The 25645-nt window shown below is 43.8% G+C and overlaps 1 protein-coding gene across 3 annotated transcripts in view; it reads right to left on the minus strand.

Moving 5' to 3' along the window:
* Positions 1-11543: 11543 nt before the first annotated feature.
* SAMD10 (sterile alpha motif domain containing 10) overlaps positions 11544-25645 on the minus strand; it is a 43130-nt gene continuing 29028 nt past the window's right edge. For all 3 annotated transcript variants that reach the window (XM_075176659.1, XM_075176660.1, XM_075176658.1), the window contains one exon: positions 11544-15306. In XM_075176659.1, coding sequence (XP_075032760.1) covers positions 15284-15306 — 23 coding nt within the window. In that variant the 3' untranslated portion in view covers positions 11544-15283. The remainder of the gene's footprint in view (positions 15307-25645) is intronic.

The following is a 25645-nucleotide window of genomic DNA, read 5'->3' on the forward strand; positions in this document are numbered from 1 at the left end:
GAATACCGGACTTCAGAGCAGACTCCAGGTTTTGACGTGCTGACTGGGAGGGTTCCTAACATGATAACTGGCCCAAAAAAACGATTCTATTGCCTTCCGATGGATCCCAGCCCGGCTCAAGTCCTAGCAGGGCAGATCCAGGGCATTTCACAGGTGGTTCAGGACCTTTCGCTCAGACTTTCTGCGCAGGAAGAAGCCGCCAAGGCCTCACAAGCAACTCTGGCACCTGCTCCTGAGCCGAAGTTAAATCTTCAGGACCGTTTCTCCAGGGATAGAACCCTGTTCCGGAATTTTAAAGAGAGCTGTAAGCTATATTTCCGCCTCAGGCCCCGTTCCTCAGGTTCGGAGCAACAGAGGGTTGGTATTATTATCTCCTTACTTCAGGGCGATCCTCAATCCTGGGCATTCAGTCTGACCCCCGTTAATCCTGCTCTGCAGTCTATGGACGCGTTCTTCAACGCCCTTGGTCTCCTATATGATGATCCAGAGAGGGTGGCCTCTGCCGAGTCGCACCTAAGAGCGCTAAGACAAGGGCGGCGTACAGCAGAAGAGTATTGTGCTGACTTTAGACGTTGGTCGGTTGACAGCCAGTGGAATGACCCCGCACTACGGAGTCAGTTCCGGTTAGGGCTAGACAGCTGAAGAGGGTCCTCTTCAGCCGTCTACCCGGTCCCTCAGGACTTGCCAGAGCCCATGGAGTTAGGGGCTTATTGCCTGTCCCCTGAGGAAAGATCCAGGCGGCGGTCGCAGGGGCTCTGTCTATACTGTGGCAACAGGGGCTATCTCTTGCGTAACTGTCCTAACAAGGCGAGAAAAGACCAGGCCTAGGAGTAAAGGAAGAGGTACGCCTAGGTCTCCAAATGGTCTCTTCCAAGAATTCGGTCCTCATCCCTGCTCTGATCATGTATGAAAATAGATCCGTTTCCATCTCTGCTTTTCTAGACAGTGGTGCAGCTGGAATTTTTTTGGATGTGAACTTTGCCAAAGCACTTGGTATTCCTTCAGTAAGCTTGGACTCAGAAATCACGGTCTGCGGACTGGACGGTAGACCGTTGACTGAGGGAAGGATCTCATCTCAAACTCCTCCTTTACACCTTACTGTGGGAGCTCTGCATTCTGAAGTTCTCTCTTTTTTCCTGATTCCCTGTTCCTCCGTACCATTGATCCTGGGGCATCCTTGGCTTCAACTCCACAATCCTCACATCGATTGGAGCAAGGGGGAGATCCTACGGTGGAGTAAGGCATGTTCATCAACATATCTTGTCCTACTTCTTCGGGTTGTTCAGCCTTGACCTGAATCTCTTCCTTTACCTCACCATGAGTTCCATGACGTGTTCTCTAAGAAGGAAGCAGACTCTCTGCCCCCACATCGTAGCTATGACTGCTCCATTGATCTGGTTCCGGATGCCAAGCTTCCTAAGGGAAGGTTATATCCCTGTCCATTCCTGAGACTAAGGCTTTGGATGACTATGTGGAGGAAAACCTACGTAAGGGATTCATTCGACCATCTAAATCACCCGTAGGAGGGGGTTTTTTCTTTGTGGCAAAAAAAGATGGGAGCCTCCACCCGTGCATTGACTATCGGGGTCTGAATGGGATTACCGTGAAGAATACCTACCCATTGCCGCTCATCTCCGTGCTCTTTGATCAGCTCAAACAGGCCACAATCTTCTCCAAGATTGATCTGAGAGGGGCATATAATTTGGTCTGGATCAAGAAAGGGGATGAGTGGAAGACGGCCTTCAACACTCATTCAAGCCATTATGAATATCGGGTCATGCCCTTCGGCCTATGTAATGCCCCACAGTGTTCCAAGATTTTATTAACAATGTTTTACGAGAATTTCTGGGAAAGTTCGTTGTGGTATACCTCGACGACATATTGATCTATTTCAAGTCACTGGAGCAGCACCGTATTCATGTCAAAAAGGTCCTCCTCAAACTACGTCAGCACTGCCTCTTTGCCAAACTTGAGAAATGCGAGTTTGAAGTCACCCAGGTGTCACGGTTCTCAAACAGAAGTACAGCTAGGAGTCATGAATTCGGTGAAAAACACTGTGTTTATTTGCAGAGAGGTGATAACAGGTAATAAGGAGCAGTGATAAATACCAGGTTCCAGCTGATGCAGCAAGTAGCATGAAATGTCCAGAAACAATCAGGTAAGGACAACAGGAAATGACATCAGGATTAGGACAACAATAACCAGCCATGTGAGCTGGGGGAAACAGGTTTAAATGGACCACACCCAGGTGCATAGAATGATTGGTGAACAGGAGGGTTAACCCCTAATGCACACAATAGCAGCACCTCTGGTGAGTGGAGGTACTGCCAATACAAAACAATAATAGGACAAAAAGGCAGGAGCTGCCATGCAAAGCAGCATGTAGCACATAAGCTGAGGGCAGATCGTGACAGTATCCCCTCCCTTAAGGGCGGATTCCAGACGCCCAATTATCAAAAATGTCTGAATTCATCGGAATCATAATCCAGAATTGGGGGCCCGGCAGAAAAGGCCTCGTCCATGGGTGGATGGGCAAAGGAGACTATGCCAGTTGCCAGTTCAAGCTCTGTAGACCTTGCTCTCTTCTTTCGCTTTTTCTTTTTGCGAGAATTCCCTGGAACAGCAGTTTGAACCAATTGGGTGGAGCACAAAGAAATCTCTAGGCCAGGTGAGATGGGTGGACCTGCTGACAATACAGAGGCCCCGTAACAAGGCATAGCGGGAGGTGTTGGTGAAAACTTGTTGATCACTGCCTCGACAAATAGTTGTAAGTCAGAAAGAATGGGGTGATCAGACTCAACAAAAGGGTTTGCCCATTCCATAGCCTCTCCTCTAAAATGTGTTAACAAAAACAAAACTTGCCTCTTTGGGTCACTGGCAAGGCTAGGTACTGAGGGGAAATAAGAAGCACAAAACCTCAGTAGAGCACTAAATTGAGAAAGGTGCCCCTCAAAGGTAGATGACAGCTCACACTTGGCACCCTTGGCAACGGATGGTTCGGACTTGGTAGCAGGCTTGACAGGAGACCCGGACTGGGCGGCAGGCTTGGGAGCAGGCCCGGACTGGGCGGCAGGCTTGGGAGCAGGCCCGGACTGGGCGGCAGGCTTGGGAGCAGGCCCGGACTGGGCGGCAGACTTGGGAGCAGGCCCGGACTGGGCGGCAGACTTGGGAGCAGGCCCGGACTGGGCGGCAGACTTGGGAGCAGGCCCGGACTGGGCGGCAGACTTGGGAGCAGGCCCGGACTGGGCGGCAGACTTGGGAGCAGGCCCGGACTGGGCAGAAGGCTTGCCAGGGACAGCGCTTTGAGAAGCCTGAGAGCAGACAGCGTTTTGAGAAGCCTGAGGGCAGACAGCGCTTTGAGAAGCCTGAGGGCAGACAGCACTTTGAGAAGCCTGAGGGCAGACAGCACTTAGAGAAGCCTGAGGGCAGACAGCACTTAGAGAAGCCTGAGGGCAGACAGCACCAAGTGGTAACTCGGGCTGAACCGCATGGACTGGCAACTCGGGCTGGACCGCATGAACTGGCAACTCGGGCTGGACCGCATGGACTGGCAACTCGGGCTGGACCGCATGGACTGGCAACTCGGGCTGGACCGCATGGACTGGCAACTCGGGCTGGACCGCATGGACTGGCAACTCGGGCTGGACCGCATGGACTGGCAACTCGGGCTGGAGGGACAGAACCCCCTCTGGAGCAGACTGTAAGAGCAGCGCCCCCTCTGGAACAGTCGGTAAGGGCAGCGCCCCCTCTGGAGCAGTCGGTAAGGGCAGCGCCCCCTCTGGAGCAGACTGGAAGGGCAGCGCCCCCTCTGGAGCAGACTGGAAGGGCAGCGCCCCCTCTGGAGCAGACTGGAAGGGCAGCGCCCCCTCTGGAGCAGACTGGAAGGGCAGCGCCCCCTCTGGAGCAGACTGGAACTCAGGAACAGAGACAGCGGCTGAAGACTCGGAACCGGACACAGTGGCAGGAGACTCGGAACCGGATACAGTGGCAGGAGACTCGGAACCGGACACAGGGGCAGGAGACTCGGAACCGGACACAGGGGCAGGAGACTCGGAACCGGACACAGTGGCAGGAGACTCGGAACCGGACACAGTGGCAGGAGACTCGGAACCGGACACAGTGGCAGGAGACTCGGAACCGGACACAGTGGCAGGAGACTCGAAACCGGACACAGTGGCAGGAGACTCGGAACCGGACACAGTGGCAGGAGACTCGGAACCGGACACAGTGGCAGGAGACTCGGAACCGGACACAGTGGCAGGAGACTCGGAACCGGACACAGTGGCAGGAGACTCGGAACCGGACACAGTGGCAGGAGACTCGGAACTGGACACAGTGGCAGCAGGCTCCAAGCTGGAGGCAGATGATGTGACCTCAGAGCTGGAGGCAGAGGCTGGCACCTCGGCACAGGAGACAGAGGCTGGCACCTCGGCACAGGAGACAGAGGCTGGCACCTCGGCACAGGAGACAGAGGCTGGCACCTCGGCACAGGAGACAGAGGGAATGGGTGCCTCAGGACAGGCGGCTGGAGCTGGCAGATTGGGTCTCTTCGCAGAGAACAGGAATGCTGGAGCATAAACAGATTTGGAGTGCCGAGAGGAAACAACAGGAGATGGTTCAGTAAGCTGACGTGGTCTACGGACAGGACAGTCCTGCAAGAAATGTGCATTGCTGGCACAGTAGAGACACAGTTTGTTGGTTACTCTGCGCTGTCGCTCCACTTCGGTCAGATGGGGGCGTGGCCCACTTGTGAACCGGGCATTAGTTAAACTGCAGTTGTTAGTTAAATGCAAATTTGACATGGTATTATTGCAAGGTGTTGGCGGCACGGATTCAGCAGCAGACAGAGTTGGCTGGGTCAAATCAACAGCATTAGATTTCAGTGAAACCGTCTCTGATAGTCTCCTGAGTGGGTCCAAAAGCAAAGCGGAAAATCCGGCAAGCTGGGAGCGCAACAATATAATGTCCATTTGTAAGGTTTGTAGCAGGGGTAATTCCATGATTGGTAAAACAGACATGTTGCAAAAGACAAATGAAAACTTGATTGCAGCAAAAAAAGTCCCAGAATAAAACAAAACTTTCACCTGACTCCAAAGCTGTTTTTTGGGCTGGTTATACTGTCACGGTTCTCAAACAGAAGTACAGCTAGGAGTCATGAATTCGGTGAAAAACACTGTGTTTATTTGCAGAGAGGTGATAACAGGTAATAAGGAGCAGTGATAAATACCAGGTTCCAGCTGATGCAGCAAGTAGCATGAAATGTCCAGAAACAATCAGGTAAGGACAACAGGAAATGACATCAGGATTAGGACAACAATAACCAGCCATGTGAGCTGGGGGAAACAGGTTTAAATGGACCACACCCAGGTGCATAGAATGATTGGTGAACAGGAGGGTTAACCCCTAATGCACACAATAGCAGCACCTCTGGTGAGTGGAGGTACTGCCAATACAAAACAATAATAGGACAAAAAGGCAGGAGCTGCCATGCAAAGCAGCATGTAGCACATAAGCTGAGGGCAGATCGTGACACCAGGTCACGTTCCTCGTATATGTCATCTCTCCTTGTGGCTTCTCAGTGGATCCCAGTAAGGTCCAGGCAGTACTCGATTGGATCCGGCCAAGCAATCTAAAAGCCATTCAGAGGTTTTTAGGATTCGCTAATTATTACAGGCGATTCATCTGGTCATTCTCAGTGTTAGTGGCTCCTATTACTGCCCTTACCCGAAAAGGGGCAGATACTGTTAATTGGTCTTCCACTGTCTTGACATCTTTTAAAGCCCTCAAAGAGGCCTTCATCTCCGCACCTGTCCTCCGACATCCCAATCCGGAACTACCTTTTATTATTGAAGTAGACGCCTCTGATGTCGGGGCCGGTGCCATCCTTTCTCAGAAGGATCTCAATGATCACTGTCTGCACCCCTGTGCATTTTTCTCCAGGAAATTTTCCTCCGCAGAAACCCATTACGATGTTGGCAATCGTGAGTTGCTGGCAATCAAGTGGGCGTTTGAAGAGTGGCGTCACTGGCTAGAAGGGGCTAACCATGTGATCACAGTGTATTCCGACCACAAAAATTTACAATATATCCAATCTGCCAAAATTGTGTATTCCAGACAAGCCCGGTGGGTCCTTTTCTTCTCCTGCTTCAACTTCACTATTACCTTCCGGCCCAGATCCAACAAAACTAAGGCGGATGCCTTGTCTCGCAGTTTTATCGCCTCTCATCCTTCCCTCGCAGAACCTGCCTCTATTATTCCGGCATCCAAAATAGTCCTTGGCCTAACTCAGGATCTTGGCACGACCCTCCGTGGTCGCCAACATTTGGCACCTTTGGCTACCCCCAGGGGTAAATAATTTGTACCTGATTATCTGAGGAGGACGGTCCTCGCCGAATGCCATGATAATAAAACCTTGGGTCACCCTGGAGTATCCAAGACGTTGGAACTTCTGTCTCGTTCCGTCTGGTGGCCCTCCTTGTTGGCGGATACAAAAGAGTTTGTTTTATCCTGTGAATCCTGTGCCAGGAATATGTCTTCTCGCAGACTTCCTGCAGGTCCTCTTATGCCGCTGTCCGTTTCAGTGAGACCCTGGACACACATATCTATGGATTTCATCGTGGAACTACCCTGCTCATCCAGCTTTAACACCATCTGGGTGATAGTAGACAGATTGAGCAAGATGGCCCACCTCTTGCAGGATTGCCATGTGCTAAAACCTTGGCATCTCTATTTATTCAGAACGTTTTCAAGCTCCATGGACTTCCCGTTAACATTGTCTCTGACCGCGGCTCCCAATTTGTAGCCACCTTCTGGAGAGCTTTCTGCGACCAATTGGGAATCAAACTTTGTCTGTCATCAGGGTATCACCCACAGTCCAACGGACAAACAGAAAGGGTCAACCAATCCCTTGAGCAATTTCTCCGTTTATATGTGACCAAATGCCATAGTGACTGGGCTGCTCTGCTTTTCTGGGCAACAACTCGTGCCATTTTTCTACTCTGGTATCCCCATTTTTTTGTAACCTTGGATTCCATCCTCGGTACAACTCGTTGGAAGTTCCGAATCAATCTAAGTCTCATTTTTCGATTTCTCATCTGTGCCAGATATGGAGAAAGGTTCACATTGTCCTCAAACAAGCTTCATTCAAGTCTAAGCATTATGCTAATCGGCATCGTGGACCATGCCCTTTCAAAGTCGGGAACAAGGTGTGGCTGTCTACCCGCAACATTAAACTCAAGCAACCTTGTGGGAAACTAGGTCCCAGGTTCATTGGACCTTTCTCCATTATTAAACAAATTAACCCAGTGGCTTTTAAGTTAAAACTTCCTCCTTCACTCAAGATTCCTAATTGTTCTTTGCTAAAAGCAGTCACATGGTCGCATAAGTTCAGGCCACATCAATTGCACAGACCTCGTCCTGTCTCAGTCAAAGGGCACCAAGAATTTATCATTGAAAGAATTCTGGACTCCAAAAAGGTGCAAAGTCAAATCCACTTTTTGGTCCACTGGAAGGGCTACGGCCCGGAGGAACGGTCTTGGGTGCCGCAGAAACATCTCCATGCTAACCAACTTATTAAGGACTTCTTCAAAAGATATCCTGGGAAACCTGGAAGTCGGGGTGCCTTGACCCCTCCTCAAGGGGGGGGGGGTACTGTTATGAGCCGCGGCTCCCCGAAGGGCTGCCGCGACTCACGTCCGCTCGTTCCAGGAGTCTCGGCCGTCTCCATGATGACTGGAACGTCACTTCCGCCTCCTACATCCCGGTTGCCTGGGCAACAACCAGGACGCTCTAATGCTACTGCCGCAGCGCCCGGCCAGCGGTCTTGCAGCCGGGCGCGTGCACGCAGAAGAAGATGGCACTGATGTCAGATGTTTTGGATCACCTGTGTGGGGAAGTTGCTCAGGAACAATAGTTCGTGGAACATCTTGTTGTAGATCTGACCATGGTAAAGATATCAGTGTTGCCTGCAATAGTGTGTACTATTATTATTATTATGATTACTATTTCCTGGGTTTTGGTGCAGTAGGGAGGGGTTTCGCTGGCACTCTCTCCTATTGGCTCCTCTCACTATTTAAGGCAGTGAGGACAGAGCCTCATTGCCAGTAATATCTCCCAGTGTAGCTAGGCTCCCTGTTCCTGTTTCTGCTCCTTTACTGTTTGCTCAGACCTGATCTCCCGTGTATGACCCTTGGCTTGTTTTTGGACTCTGTTGTATTGCCTGTGACCCCTGACCTGGGATTGTGGTTGGAATTTCTTTGTCTGCTGCCGGCCCTCGACCCCTGCCTGGATTTCACTCTGCCATTGCTTCTACCCTCCATAGCTGGGTTCTCCCCAGTCAGCGCTCATCTCTCGACCCTCTGTTGTCTGCGGCAAGTCTGTCCCCACCACTAGGGGCTCCAGTGAATACCGGACTTCAGAGCAGACTCCGGGTTTTGACGTGCTGACTGGGAGGGTTCCTAACAGCCTCCTACTCACCGTGTTCACAAGTATTACTACGCTATTTACTGGGACTTCAGTACCAGTGTATCTTCGGTCTGGCTATTGTTTAGCCTGGATACCTGCATATTCCAGCTACTTTGTCCAGCCTGCCCTCCAGCCACTGAGGTCCATCCTTTGAAATCATTTAGTATTATTCCTGTATCTGTTTGGCTTCTGCTCTTCAGTTTTGGGACATATACCTACTATGAAGCATGGCGGTGGTAACATCAAGCTTTGGGACTGCTTCTCTTCAGCAGGAACAGGGTATTTAGTCAAGATAGAAGACATAATGAATGGCTCCAAATATCAAAATATTTTGGCACAAAACCTGCTGATCTCTGTCAGAAAGTTGAAGATGAAAAGGAATTTTAACTTCCAACATGATAATTATCCATAGCAGACATCCAAGACTACTAAGAAATGGCTTCAGAAAAGGAAGATGAAAGTCTAGTAATGGCGCAACCAGAGCCCAGACTTCAATCACTCAAACCAATTGAAAACCTGGGGCATAGCCTAAAAAGGGCTGTGCACATCGAATCCGCCTATCTTAAATTTCCAATTCTGTCCTGTATATGGAGTCTCTCAAAACAAGCTCGATCTCCCCTTACCTCCCGATGTCCCAACTTACCTATTATTTTAAGGTGCCTTTATCTCCTGGGATGATCTATGCTCTAAATATTCAAGTCTCCATCCTAAATTCTATGAGTATTTCCAGTTACACTTTGTGGGCTCTCTCCTTGGGGGGAGGGCTCCTTTCCCCCCTCTTGATTCTCCCTTTGAATCCCTATGTCTCTCCTCACCTTTGGGTAGGGGCACGATTTCCTTTATCTACAGCTTAATTCTCAATGCACTTTTACCTCCGGGTGGTAGGCATGAGAGGGAGTGGAAGAGGGATCTGGCCCCCCCCCCAGAGGAGAATTATTGGGAAATCATAAGGGATCAAGTCGCCACCAGCTCTATTTCCACTTTGGTGAAGGAGAATGCATATAAAATATATTATAGGTGGTACTACACACCTGACAAACTCACTAAAATGTTCTCCATTATGTTGGCGGAGTTGTGGCCAGAAGGGACCTTTCTTACATATCTGGTGGTCCTGTCCTAAAATATCCTCCTTTTGGGATCGAGTTAGGACACTCCTCTCCTCCCTCATTCCATGCCCTGTCCGGAAAGATCCATGGTCTTTTGTTCTCTGTTATCCTCTGATTGATAATGATAGACAGTCTGCGAAATTGGCTTCCCATGTCCTTGCAGCTGCGCGATGCCTAGTAGCTAAGTCTTGGAAACAAGTTGAACCCCCCACTATGGCGGCCTTACAATCCTATATTTGGTTTATTGGCCAGATGGAACAGATTACATACCACCTACATGATAAGGATGATAAATTTCACCAGATTTGGGCTCCTTGGCTTTTCTTATAACCCCATACTTCTTGTACCAACTCCTTCCTCCTAAGAAGAACTCCCTATGTTCATAGGTGGGCTGACTCTTGATGCTGTCTCCCTTTCCAGATTATCTGGGTAGCATTCTCCTTCGAAACTTTTATTTCTTTTTTTATTTATTTTTCTTCTTAAAAAAGGAAGGAAGGAAATAAGAGGATAAAGGGAAGAATGTTTTCTCTTTTTTTTCTCGGTGACGACCACTGCCCCCACCCCCATACTATATTGTTATAAAATGTTATAGTTTCTTGAGTAATCTGGGTAACAATTGTATACTTACCTGTTTGTTAAATGACAATCTGTTGTGGTCTTTGATATTTGCTACTCAAATATTTTCTGCTACATTGACATTTGCCCATGATCTGTATTGTCCTCTGTTTTTGTTTCTATTCCTGCAATGTACTAATTGTTGATTCTTATCTGTACATCATTGCTATTTTTCAAAATAAATAGTTTAAAAAAAAAAAAAAGGGCTGTGCACAGAAGATCCCCATATAATTTGATAGACCTTTAACTTTTTTGTAGGGAAGAATGGGATAGAATTGCAAAGTCCAGGGACTAGTTTTACAAAAACTGTATTTAGTTGCACATGGCAGCACTTGTAGTGTAATGTGGCGGTTTATATTTTTAAATATTGGGATGGTGATTTGTAATATTGTGCTTTGTTGAACTATCCTTTTCAGCCGATTCTCTAGCAATTTTGATATTAGTAAATCCAGTGGCATTGAAATCTCACCTAAATACACATAAAACAGGCGGTATTAAACTGACCTTTAGTAAATCTAGCTCCAGATATGTGAAAATGATAGAGACTTATTCAAAGAGACTCACTGCTATAATAAAAGCAAAATATGCTTCAACAAAGTATTTGTTTAGGGGTGTGCACACTTGTGCAGCTATAGCATTGTAGTTTTCTTTTATTTTTTACTTCGTTTTCCAAAAACTTTCTTTGTTCTACACTTAAATTTTGTTGGATGCAAGGTCACATTAAAGGTGGAAAAGGGTCTGACATTGAAATTGCATGTGTCTGTGATGTAAAACCTGAAATCAAGATAAATCATAAGGATATCTATACTTTTCATACCCAATATATAAGTTGTCAGGCAAACAAATTGTCAATTGTGCTTGATCTGTATTGAGAAATGGGGCCTGTAAAGTCCCAAAATATTGAAAATTAAAGCTCAGAGATGGTGTAAATATATTGGCTTGTATAAACCATCTTGCTAAATATATTGTTATCTTTCTGACATTATTTTGTGCTTTTCACCAAAGCCTTTTTACCATGAAAGAACAGACTTAGATACAACACAGCTCTGCTCTCTGCATACACTATACACAAAACAATTGACTTTTTAAAGCCCTGTCTAATGACAGTGGCATTGTAGTCGTTTATACTGAAAGTTGGCTTCGGTAACTTTGGGAAAGTTAATGAATTCAGTCTATTAAACAAATCCATATTTGATATTTCAAAGACAACAGTTTAGGTTCATTGATGAGATAACAGGTCAATGTTAAAACTATCTGTCATTGCTGCAAATCAACAACACTATTAATTGCTTTCATCGTATTTGTCTTTAAGCAGATATATTTCTCCCATGGCCATAGTAATAAAGACAAACCTCACGATTATCAATGACTGTTTATTCAGAAAATTGTATAAAAAAGGAAGAACTCCAAAGATGAAGAGGGGACCTCATATAACCAGCCAACATTCACATTCTGTAAATGCCAACCTAGCCAGTGGAGGCACTTTAACTTGTTGCAGTGCAGGGAATAATATCACAGTGATAGGAATCCTGCCCACATTAAAAGTATGATTCCCCCCCAAATAATCGTAAAATAACAGCAATGTCTATCTTTACTAAGCTCCCACAAGCTCAGAGAGGGAATTCTGTGGCTTCTTACTACAGAGACATTCAGGCGTCATTGTTAATCACAAATATGTGGGCGATGAGAAGACTTTGAAAAGAAAAAAATATATATATATAAGTAGTTTTTGTTCCAGTGTTGGACAATGCACAAATATGGGTCCTCTACAGTGCTTTGGGGTTAAATAAGATAGCAACACTGAATTTTTGAGTGTGTTTGTCTACATACACACACACACTCACACACACACACACACACATATTGCTGTTGCGGGCTTGTATATATATTCACAATATGTTGCTATGTAGCAATGTAAAACATTAGGATATAGCTATAAGAGACTATTATAGTTATCTATATATAATATTATAATACAGCCCCATTAGAATTAGCATGGGTCATGACTTTAAAGGCTATTATTCATAGGAATAAATATTGTAAATGACACCGTTATTTACAGTAAATATTACACACACCACACACACTATATATATATAGTCATATAATCTGATATTGCTGTCAAATTGTCATGGTACCATGTCACATTCTGTGTAAGCTATACCATAAGTTTAATTGACAAACCACCAAAAATACGAATCTGCACTGTTTATTTACACAAGAGCATCTAATTGTCTGCCTAGCACATTTTAAGTTGCATTCATTTAAACTTTTATACTCAGTTTATACTCATTTATTTTTCAAATAAATCATGAAGGTACATCTTACTGTTTTTATTAAATGTGGCACTTTTGTGCGTTTGAATGTTTTGATTACATTGGTCAAAATGCGCCTAGATTGCCATTTTCCACAGAAGTGCAAATGCATACTATTAAATTATAGGAAAAGACCAGACGCCTGACACTACAGAGGTAGTGGAAAACCCACTCATTCTCCCTTAAAGCAAGAAACTTGCCCCTTTATCCAATATTGGTCTACAAAAAAAAAACAAACATGTAGGTGCAAAATTAGGCTCATTCATGCTATCTACCAACTCTTGGCCTGCAAATCCATGCAGGTTTGTGCCTTTTTTGTAATGAGCCTTAGGGCTAGATTTACTAAACGGCGGGTTTGAAAAAGTGGAGATGTTGCTTATAGCAACCAATCAGATTCTATCTTTCTTCATTTAGTACATTCTACAAAATGACAGCTAGAATCTGACTGGTTCCTATAGGCAACATCTCCACATTTTTAAACCCGCAGTTTAGTAAATATACCTCTTAATGTCATAGTACACATTAAATGGCGATGTCACAAAGGAGTTAATTTAAAAATCTATCATGTGATCTATGTTGAGACAAGGGGGACTTGCTACATTATTGTGTTTTACAAAATTCAAGATTTGCCCATATAAATGTGGTTTAAAATTATATTATAGGGCTCTACTTATCCATAAAGCAAAAAAAAAATAAAAAAATACAATCCCGCTACTAGGAGATACAGTGTTTAAACTGCAGTTATATTAATGGGATGTATTGCTACTACAGGCATCAATGAAGCTGTATGTTATTGCTAGGAAACCTTTGCAGGAAATTGTATTTTGGACCAAGATGGTGGCATCTGCAGAGGTGTATAACTTTTCACCAGCCGATGGGAGGGGTTGGGTGGATCAAGGGTGCTCCTTGCTCAGTGTGCCTACTCTTGCATTAAAGTGCAGAAACAAGATTTCATTCAGGAAGACTGTATTATTTAAATGAGATAAAGAGGGTAGAGGGGCATTTGCAGGAGAGCACATACAAACTTGAATTATTCTCCACCATTGAGATCTTAGAGATAGGTTCTCATCTTTATACTTACAATGGGATGCAATTTGCACCTTTCAGCTGCACGCCTTTGGGAGAGCACCTATGTACGGGTACTTCCACCAATGTAATAAAAAGTTTCAAATACACAAAAGTGACACATATAATAAACACAAGGTCCCCTCACTCACATGATTAATATAAAACATGAATTACGCTAAATAGAGCATTATTTAAAAAGAAAAATGTAAAAGTTTGAATGAATAAAGGGGATGGCCCTAAACTGATAATAGGCTTGATTTTGATGTGACGTTAGTACTGTTTCCACCTTTCACATTTTTGAGATCATCCACTAGCCTGCAATACCAGAAGCAGATGCATGCACAGAGGCGAAACGGTGCACAGCAAGGCTCCATAGCAAAATTTAAGAGCAGAGTGGGGGCTTTGGGAGGGAGCAGGGGTCTTGGAAGGGCAGTGACATAGCACTGCCGGGTCCTTCTCATCATCTCCAGGCCCTGCAGCATCCGCACCCTTTGTAGTGGCGCAAGCAGGACTGCCAAAAGAAATTTCTGGCCCCAGTACAAAAAATTTGTGGGGCCCCTTCCATAGCCAATGAAGGAAGGAGGGTAGGACACGCAGGGTTGATGACTCCTCCCAGTATACAGGTAGGCCCAGGCCCCAGTTCTTTGTACTTACCACGCTTTTGGTGCTCCTGCATGCCCTGGTGCAATTTTCACCATTGGGTGTGCACCGAGAACAGCACTAAGCAGACAAGTAAGCACGCTTGCACAGATAAAAAAAAATGGGACGTGCTGATTTGGCCGTTCTTAAAAGAGCCTAACTGGTTTAAGAACAAGGAAGATGTAAAATGCAGACATCAAGTGGGGAAGGGGGCTTGTGGGGGAGTTGGGTTTTCTAAGAGCCCCCTTATGTTTGGCACTTCATGCCTATGTACTGCTGGCATTTTTTTTAAAAACTTCCCTGTATGCAATTCATGGTTCTTCCCTTATCATATACAGTACTTCCCTTTTTAATACTAATATTTATTGCTGTGGACGAACTCCACTCATTAATACGTTTGTAACTTCTCTTGTCATCACACCTATTCTATCAAGAGTGCTGACTGGATAGCTGCTCAATTAGCCATACAGCTCTGCCTCAAAAGAAACTGCTTAAATGTTGAAAAACTTTAATTTTAAACTTGGGGTATACTGAATGCCGCACAGCTTTGCCTTGCTTAGATGAGGTGGAATGTTATACTCCAATTTTTTTTTCTAGGTGGAGCTCTTTTCTAACTTTTTTACAAGTCTTCCAATATTCCGGTTAAAACAATCAAGAAACATTCTTCCACATCCAACAATCAACCTAGGCCATACCCCATAGACAGTGTTGGCTGCACCATTACCCACATGACCACACCCCCTGCCCACAGTTAGAAACAGGACTGTCTGTGAAAATGGGAGTATTTGGGGTATTTTTGTACTTTTTCAGAGCTAGGGTCCAGATATCGTGTTTTCCAGGCAAGGAGGTCTTCTTAGAGGATGTTCACTTCGTCTTTATTCCAGTGTTCAGAAAATGATCCAATTTATGTATTGAAAGACCCCATAACACAGGATCCAAAAGAGGCTGTAAGGGGGAGTTGAGGTGTTTATCAGTGTATCCCAATGTTATTTCTAATACTCTGGCACCAGGAAGAAATACTTGAAGATCTCCTGCATGCCTATCTTGTAACAGTCACAGTGTCTGAAGAATTCACCTCTAAGAGAAGTTCCCAAATGAAGCTGCAACAAAAATAAGGAAATTAATATTACATTTAGAACTAAATAGGCAGACATTAGGCGCTTAGTTTTACTATTTTTTACTATGCACTCGGCCGTTTTTAAAACACGCAAACAAAATAGTTTTTGGTAAGAAAATAATTCAGTCATAGAAATAAACATGTATTCACAAATAGCATTTTAAGCTAGACTCAAGTCATCCCGTGACCCCATGTCACTGACTTGTAAATTCCATTTTCTCCCTCTATTCATCTGCCTGTTTGTGTAGTAAGAATCATCAGCTTATGTGTCCAGTACACAGAAGTGTGGAAACATTGCCAGATAGCAGACATCTGGGCCTTAATAAAAGAGCAATGCCAATGATAAACCAATCAAAATCAATGAGATCATTATTGAGCAGGATGGTAAAATGTGGTCAGAAGGTGACAACAGTGATCATATTTTGACTACATATTGTTTGGAGTATTATCAGTCATCACACACATTTAAGAGGGAAGCGCTCAAGCCTGAGGACCAAATGTCTTATCCAATTTGTGTGTGTGTGTGTGGGTAAGTCGCTCGGCACCCAGGCCAAGCGACAAAATCATCCTGTGTGTGGTCACCGTATTTCTACCAGGGTCAGAGCAGGAACTTGGAGTAAAAAAATCACAATAATATTTTATTCTGTCAGTGATTCAAATTGCTTCAGTGGGTTCCGTCCACCACTTCTCTGTCTGGCCCGGCTTCAGGAAAATGCTGTCTTGCACATATCTAAATCTACATCTAACTCAGCAGTACTTCCGCATCAGGCATACAAATGCATATGCTTACGGCCATGATAGCTTAGAAATGCACTAGTAGAAAATGAGACAGCGTTAGTAGTAAATGAGATAGAAGTCGCAGTACCGTATTATTACAAAATAAACAAGAGAAAGTAAAGTCTTGACAGTGTTATTATTAACTTGCATTTTCCTTACAAAATGTAATCAAAATGGGAATCTTCTTTCATGCAATATTCCAATTGGAAATGACAAAAAAGAAATCCAAACAGATGACCACTACTTGATATAACACTAATAAATAAAGTACTATCAGCTAGAGAAATCAATAAGCAAACAGCAAATAGCAATCAGCAATCAGAAGTGGCTAGATATTTAGATATTGCTGCTGGTGTCATCATTATCCTCATGTATCTTTCATTTCCATCTAGGTCTCATTAGTTGACATCACCAGGAGGCGTGCTACACTGACATGAACATGCCCTTTCTGTACTCGACTCACACTTGCAGGACCCTGTTCTGCCTCTCCATGGGATAAGGAGTGCAGGCCTGAGTCATTAAGGAGAGCAAAGCAAAAAAAAAAAGGAGTATCTTTGCACCTTGGCAAAACCATTTTGCATTGGAGGAGGAGGTAAATTTCAAATGTGGGGACAGATTTATAGTTGGGCTAGGGCATGTCAGATCAACTTTAAATTTCAGTGTAAAAATAAAGCTATCAAGTATTTGTGTGCTACATGAAAAAACAGCCAGTATTTAGTTTATGTGCAAAATAATAAACTAATATGCAACCCTTGCATTGTAACATGGTTTTGTCCAGGAGAAAATTTACTATTTTTTTTTTTTGACTTCTTTTCCTTAATAAATCAGGCCCATAGTATATAAATCCTGGGAGGTTATGTGGAATATGTTTTGGATTTGTAAGAAGGTTAACAGGTCTGTTTTCAAAAAGAATGTGTAAATAGGTAATACCATTGTGTTACCAGAAAGTCAGATTGAGGTCATTTACACAGCAGAAGGTCCTAATGGAACTCTCAAAATTGAAAGTGGATAAATCAATGGGGCCAAATGGGGTACATCCAAGGATACTAAAAGAGTTTAAAGGGGTGCTGGTAACACCATTAACAGAATTATTCAACCAATCACTAGCTACAGGAGTAATTCCATAGAACTGGAAAAGAATAAATGTAGTCCCACTGCACAAACATGGAAGCAAGGAAGATGTCACGAATCAATGAAGAAATACAGCTAAGGAGCCATGAATAAGGTGAAAAAACATATAATGTTTATTGCAGAAGAGTATGCACAGATGATGAAATAATGGGCTTGCAGAAATTACCAGATATACAGCAGTTGCAGGTAAATGGGAGGTGAGGAAAGATTCCAAGCAGCATGTACAGGGAAATGCACAGGTAAGTCCCAGGTTCACATAAGAAAAAGGTCAGCAGAATGTATGTTGAGATAGATCTCCAGCCGCATAAATCCAGGAGCACAACAGGAGGAAGTGACCACAGAGTATAACAGCAGGATGTGACAACAATAACCAGCAAGGACTGCTGGGAGAGACAGGTTTAAGAAGGGACACACCCAGGTGCATGGAATAATTACAGGGCAGCTTAACCCCTGATACAACTAAGTAAGGCACAATAGCAGCACCTCTGGTGATCAGAGGTACTGCTGCAACACATAAAATGAACACAAATACTGCACAGTTCAAAACAAACAGGGGCCGCAGAATGCAAGCAGCATGCAAAAGGGAGATGTTGCAAAGCAGATGGAGGCAGACCGTGACAGAAGACACAAGCAACTACAGACCAGTGAGCCTTACATCAGTAGCAGAAAGAAAGACGCAATAATGCCACTGTATAGGTCACTGGTGCGGCCTCATCTAGAATACTGTGTTCAGTTCTGGAGGACATATCTCCAGACGGATATAAATACTGAGACGTATGTGTGTTTTCTACACTAAGTGAGTTTTCTCACAAAGTGTATGAAAATGCACAGTTGGACGAACATTGGCGTACATTTCATTACTTCCATGAATAAGCCACATCTGCCACAGCCTATTTCTGCATTACTTGTCTATCTACACGGAACACTGCAAATAGGTAATTCTTTAAAATCCCATAACTTTTTTGCGTTTACTCTTTTATCACAATGTTTAACAAATTGCTTTTCTTGGTCTCTTTCATGGCATTATCTTTAGGACTGTATCATCTTTCACCCCTCCGCCAACACAAACATTTGTCCACATTGCATCTTCATTACTCCACTCACCTCTAGTTAACACCCATGAACTCTCTCTCCTAATTCTCCTAGATCTCTTGGCTGCATTTGACACGTTGACCACTCTCTTCTCATACAAACGCTGCAATCCCTAGGTCTTCAAGAAACTGTCCTATCCTGTTTCTTATCCAACCTTTCTAATCGCTCTTTCACTGTTAATTTCTCTGGGGCACCTCTGCTCGGCTTCCTTTATCAGTTGGAGTACCGCAAGGCTCAGTGCTAGGGCCTCTGCTGTTCTCTATCTATACCACTTCTCTTGGAAATCTAATAAGTTCCTTTAGATTTCAGTATCATCTCTATGCGGATGATACTCAAATTTATCTATCCTCCGCTGATCTCTCGACATCTGTGTTGTCCCGAGTAATTGACTGTCTTTCTGCCATTTCATCTTGGATGTCTTCTCGCCAACTCAAACTTAATCTTTCTAAAAGAGAGTTAATAATATTTCCACCCACCAACAAGAGCATACCTGACATTTCTATTTCTGTTGATCACATGACCATAAATCGCACCCCACAAGCTCATTGCCTAGGTGTAATCCTCGACTCATACCTATGCTTTGTTCCCCACATTGACTCCATATCTAAATTATGTTATATACATCTAAAAAACATTTCCAGAATTCGCACACATCTCACACAAGACACTGCAAAAGCCTTAATTCATGCACTTATCATCTCCCGCATTGACTATTGCAATTCCCTCCTTACTGGTCTTCCCCAAAACAGACTCAAACCTCTACAATCTATTTTGCTTGCAGCAGAAAAATTGATTTTCCTTGCAAATCGTTATTCCTCTGCTAAATCACTCTGTATGTCTCTGCACTGGCTGTCTGTTTTCTACAGAATCCAATATAAAATACTTTCACTAAGGTTTGAAAGCTGATTTTGTATTGTTACAGGAGACTCATTTTAAACAGGGCGACCATCCCTCCTTGTCCTCCCGTAGATTTCCTACTGTGGAATATGCCTCTTTGCCAGTCAAAAGGTGTGGAGTTGCCATCATGATCAGGAACTCCGTGCCCTTTCAGCTCACAGTGTCTAGTCTAGACCGCGAGGGCCGCTTCATTATACTGGTGGGCCAGGTGGGACATCAAACTATTACTGTGGCGAATGTATACGCCCCTAATACTGGTCAGTCCAGTTTTTTTAACAAATTTTTCCTTGAGCTAAGTAAAATACAGAGAGGTCTTCTCCTGTTAGGTGGAGACTTTAACACTATCCTGTCAGAGGAACTGGACAGGTCAGGAACGCGGCATGTCCCCCCACCTACTGCCCAAACAAAAGCGCTGATCAAACAAATGGCTGGGGCTGGTCTGTTTGACTCTTGGAGAGCTCATAACCCCTCCTCTCGTGACTACACCTTCTACTCACATCCACACAACTCTTACTCTAGAATTGACATGATTATGGGTTGCAGTAAAGTTATACAACTTCTCACTCGCACTGACATACTCCCCAACCCTTGGTCGGACCATTCAATAGTCACGGCTTCGTTTGATTTGCTGGATAAATCTAAAAGTAGCTTGTCCTGGAGATTAAACGAATCTTTGCTCAAACTGCCCGTGTTTAAAGAGCAGATAGAGTCTCACCTTCAAAAATATTTTGACATTAATCTAATGCCTGACATTTCTCTTCCCACAACTTGGGAGGCGCACAAATCAGTTATCAGAGGGGTCATTATTAAGTTTGCCTCCTTTCGTAAAAAACAACAAACCTTGAAACTAAACTCTCTTACTGCCCAGTTGCAACAGCTCGAGGGTACTCACAAACAAAATCACTCAAAACTAGTTTATAAGCAAATTCTTTCTACTAGAGGTGAAATCCAATCTTTGTTGGCGGAAAAGACCGAGAGAGCCCTTCGTTGGCTCAATCAAAAATTTTATGAGAAGAGCAACAAATGTGATACTATGCTAGCAAATAAATTGAAAGCAAAACGAGCAGCTCAGGCAATAATGGCAGTGAGAGACAAGAAAGGTATGTTGAGTTTCGACCCGAAAGTCATCAACGACTCTTTTTATAGTTACTATAAGTCTTTATATAATTTGAATAAAGAGGGCGCCCCTTTACCCCCCTCACTGTCTGTCATTCAACAATTCCTAAGGACGTGTAACCTCCCAAAACTAGACAAGAACTTAGCTTCTAAATTGAATGAGGACATTAGTGAAGAGGAGCTTAAGGTAGCTCTTAAATCCCAAAAGACTTCCAAGGCTCCTGGTCCTGATGGATTCACCACCTCTTACTATAAAACTTTTAAGCATATTCTGTCTCCGCATCTACTCTCTTTTTTCAACTCAATTCTACGGGGGGAGCAATTTCATAGAGACACCACACGCTCCAATATTATAGTAATTCCCAAGCCCAATAAGGATCCCACGGTTTGTGCTAACTATCGGCCCATTTCGTTGCTAAACTCGGATATTAAGTTATTTGCCAAAATCTTGGCGAATAGGTTGAATAATCATTTGTCACACCTTATAGATTCAGATCAAGTTGGATTTGTCCCAAACAGACAAGCCCTAGACAATACCAGGAGAACTATAGATTTGATTTCTTATATAAACCACACCAAACTCCCTTCTGTAGCTTTGGCGTTAGACGCAGAGAAGGCCTTTGATAGGCTCTCCTGGCCATTTATGTTTCAAACCCTCCAATCCTTTGGATTTTTTGGTAATTTTCTTCAAGGTACTCAAGCCTTATATCATAACCCATCTTCCTTTGTGTCGACAAATGGTTTGAGCTCATCCGTGTTTGGCATTAAGAATGGGGTTTCAGTGGCGTCCCAGAGCAATTTGATACCTGGGAGTCTATATAACAACCTCCTACGAAACTCTGTTTCAGTCTAATTACCCCCCACTGTTGTCCACAATAAAACAAGACTTGGTGACCTGGAGTTCCCTCTACGTCTCGTGGTTCGGGAGAATCAATACCATCAAAATGAATGTCTTACCCAGACTTTTATATTTATTCCAGACCCTTCCGGTTAAAGTCCCTGACTCTTTCTTAAGCTCTATTCAGTCCATATGTGGCAAGTTCGTGTGGCAAGGCAAGAGACCCAGACATAGTAAACTTTGTCTAGCTAAATCTAAATATAATGGTGGCCTGGGTCTTCCCTTATTTGACAAATATTACCAAGCCACACAGCTGACTCACCTCATTTCTTGGATCACACCATTGGGACTCAAGAAGTGGGTGGATATTGAAGAATTGTTGTCTCCAGATATAGGAGTTTGTTTCTTACCTTGAATTCCTAGGAGTGTCAGACCAGCCTCAGCCTCTGTTACGCCCTCCATCCGTTTTACGCTGGAGGTATGGGACAAACTGAATAAAAAATATACACTGGCCCCCTATCCCTCGCCTCTCACCCAGTTGTGGAGACACCCTCGCTTCCCACAGGGTTGCATCAAGGCTTTTGCTTATCCTTGGTGGAAAGCGGGGTTAGAACGTTTCTTTCATTAGATGGGTGAACATGCTCCACGCTCTTTCACAGACCTGAGCGAGAGATATGCACTTCCAAGCAACCTGTATTTTCACTATGTGCAAATCAAAAGCTTTATACAAGCCCAGACTCAATCATCTAAGTTGCGGTTGCCAACTCCCTTCGAGAGGCACTGTATTTATAGTCCGGGTCGCCGGGGTTATATATCGATTCTGTATAGTTCTCTAGTGTCCTCCTCATCTCCTCCTAAGGAACCGTTTGAGCAGGCTTGGGAACAGGATCTTGGGGTGACCCTTGACGAGGAGAGATGGTCGCTCATCCGGGAAAGAATTTCGAGGTCTTCTATTAATACAGCCATACGTGAAAACACATATAAGGTTTATACTAGATGGTACATGGTCTGTGAAAGACTTCATTCTATTTTTCCCCATATGTCAGATCTTTGTTGGCGTGATTGTGGGGCAGTGGGCTCTTTCCTTCATATTTGGTGGGATTGCCCTCTAGTGGCCAAATTCTGGGACGAGGTAATATTGTTGGTTCAACAGGTTACCTCAATTAACGTACCTAAGAATCCACTTTCGATTCTTCTATGCAAACCCATTAAGGGAATTACCAAGACATCGGATAAGCTTATTCGACACATATATAATGCAGCCAAGCTGCAAATAGCTAGTGAATGGAAGAAGGCCTCACAACCTTCTAGAGTGGGTGTTATGAATAGAACTTGGCACACGGCATCCATTGAATATATAACTAGTCTTCTCCATGACACAGTTCCCACATTCCACAAAGTGTGGGATTCTTGGTATAGTTTTAACAACAGTTCTATGCCAGGCCTCTCGTAAGCCTTAGATGCTCTTCTCACCGCTTTGTCTGTTTTACCCAGTTTGTTTATTAGTTTACTGTGTTTGTCCCCAATTGTAAAGCGCTACGGAATATGTTGGCGCTATATAAATAAATGATGATGATGATAGACACTGTACAAAGAAGTGAAACTACAATGGTGCATGGCCTACAGCACAAAACTTACCCAGAAAGACTAAAAGATCTTAATATGTATAGTTTGGAGCAAACAAGGGAAAGGAGGGACGTGATCGAAACTTTCAAATACCTCAAAGGTTATAACAAGTTACAGGAGGGAATCATTCTTCAAAGGAAGAGAAATATTATAGCACGAGGGCATACACTGAAACTGGAGACAAGTAGATTCAGAGGAAATTTGAGGAAAAATAACGTCACAGAAAGCATAGTAGATAAGAGGAATAGCCTCCCATCTGAGGTGTTAGAGGCTAATACAATAGAGCAATTTAAACATGCTTGGGATAGACTTAAGGATAACCTTACAAAGAACTAAGGATCAAATAGGGTTAGAAGTCACCATAGGTTAAAAAATGGCAGACTAGATGGGCCAAATGGTTCATATCTCCCGTCAAATTCAATATTTCTATGTATTTTTTTCTCAGATATTAGTGATCATCTGGGGCAGAGGTGGCCAACCGGTCAGAAACCAAGAGCCTAAAAATATCTATAGGTACTGCAAAGAGCCAACTTTACTTTTCATATATGTGCTTATATACATATACCCAGTATAAACATGCGTATATGTACCATACACAAATACACTGAACATAATTTACAATATCTAGCTAAGCAAACAAAGAAAATATCCAACACTGCCAAAATGTTCAGAATAATTGTCAAATCAGCACAACTCTGCACTTCACAGCTCTTATCTCGCTACTGTGTCCAGCAGAGGAGTGTCAAAGAGCTCACACTGCTATTAAATCACAATCCCTCAGATCTCTTAACGTGTCCCTCTGACCTCTTTACATGCCCATTGGATCTCCCCACATGTAAATCAGCCTCCCCACATGCCATCAGACCTCTCCACATGCCATCAAAGCTACCCACATGCTCCTGAAATGCGCATCAGATATTCCCACATGCCCATCAGACCTCCTCAATTACCTTCAACCTCCCTACATGTCCCTTACATGCCCATCAGACCCCCCCCCCTACATGCCATTATACCTCTCCACACGCAAATCAGACCTCCCCACCTGCAAGCAGATATCACCATATGCCATCAGGCCTCCCCACATGACCATCAGAACTCCCCACCTGCCACCAGATTTCACCACATGCCCCTCAGACCTCCCCACATGCCCATCAGACCTCCCCATATGCCTTTATACCTCTCAACGCCCAAATCAGACCTAGAACATTGGAAAAGCACTGCACAGAACCTAATGTATCAAATATATATACTTGTTTCAGGAGGTGCTTCCAGATAGACAGATTTTACTACAACAAAAATAAAGAGAAAAAGGTTTCCCTCAAATTGAATGCACTCTTGGGTTTTCCAAATTATTATCTATAAGTATTCAGTTTTATTAAATTATTGAACATTTAAAACAAATATAAGCTTATAAGCATTATGTGATAAAATCGACCACCTGATAAGCTGAGAAGTTATTGCTGAATATTCACTGATGTTAGTCACATTTAAGTTGTGACAATATTATATTGGACCTATATGGAGATTATGTTATTGGAACCTTGTCTCTAAGAAATTATTACGAGGGGAATTCAACTGGCCGCGTTACTGGTAAATGTAACGCAGCCTGTTCTTATTTACCGTTATTAAGTTAATTTCAACGCCGGCTTTCTCTCGCAGCCCAGGGATCTGCGAACAGAAAGCCGGGTTAAAATTACAGTAATAGCGGTAATACATTTAACGCTGCGCTAATTCGGGGGGGGATTTGAATTCCCCCCTACATATCTTACAACCCGACCGCATTCAGATACCCCAAATAGGAATGATGAAATTTACGTTAGTGTTATATGTGAGCTGTGAGAGCACAGTTTTCTATTAATACACAAATCTATTTTTCTTACACTTCTTTTTTCTTGATTTTAAAATAATTCACTAATTTTCTTATTTTAAATGTTCAATAATTTAATAAAACTGAATACTTATAGATAATAATTTGGAAAACCTAAGAGTGCATCCAATTTCAGGGAAACCTTTTTCTCTTTATTTTTGCTACACAAATCAGACCTCCCCACCTGCCACCAGATTTCATCACATGCCCCTTACATGTCATCCGACCTTCCCACATGCCATCAGATCTACCCACAATTCTCATACATGCCATCAGACATCCACATATACCCCTTGCATGCCATCAGAGACCTCCCTACATGCTACCAGATCTCATCACATGCCCCTTAAATGCCATCATACCTCCTCACATGCCCCTTAAATGCCCATCAACCCCTCCACATGCCATCAGATTTACTCAAATTACCCATACATGTTTCAGGCATCCAGACATGCCACTTAAATGCCCATCAACCTCCCCACATGCCTTCAGATCTACCCAAATTCCCCATACATGCCATCAGATCCCCCTCATGCATACACACATTCCATCAGATCTCCCTAAATGCCATCACATCTCCTTCAGCCTCTTCACATGCTATCAGATCTCACATGTCCCTTGCTTGCCCGCACATAAGAAGGTGAAAGAGCACATTATACTCTGACCCCCTCCTTTCCTGATTGTCTGTGACACTGTGACCTCCCTGCATTACTCAGACGAGCTCACAAGATGCGGTTGCTCAAAATCAGTCGAGCAGCTGAATGTTGTACAATCTGCCCCTGCTCGTGCCTGGACAACCATACTTCATTGATGCTCGCAGCCAGGAGTCACATTTCAAAGCTCAAAGAGCCACAGGTTGACCACCACTGATCTGGGGAGTTGTGGGGGCGTTCCTCAAAAAATATTTTCTTTAGTGGTGCAGGTGAAAACAGTTTTTCAATAAAATTGTATTCTTTAATACATTAACTGACTGATGTA

This window comes from Mixophyes fleayi, chromosome 6 (assembly GCF_038048845.1).
Source record: "Mixophyes fleayi isolate aMixFle1 chromosome 6, aMixFle1.hap1, whole genome shotgun sequence".
Taxonomy (NCBI): Eukaryota; Metazoa; Chordata; class Amphibia; order Anura; family Limnodynastidae; genus Mixophyes; species Mixophyes fleayi.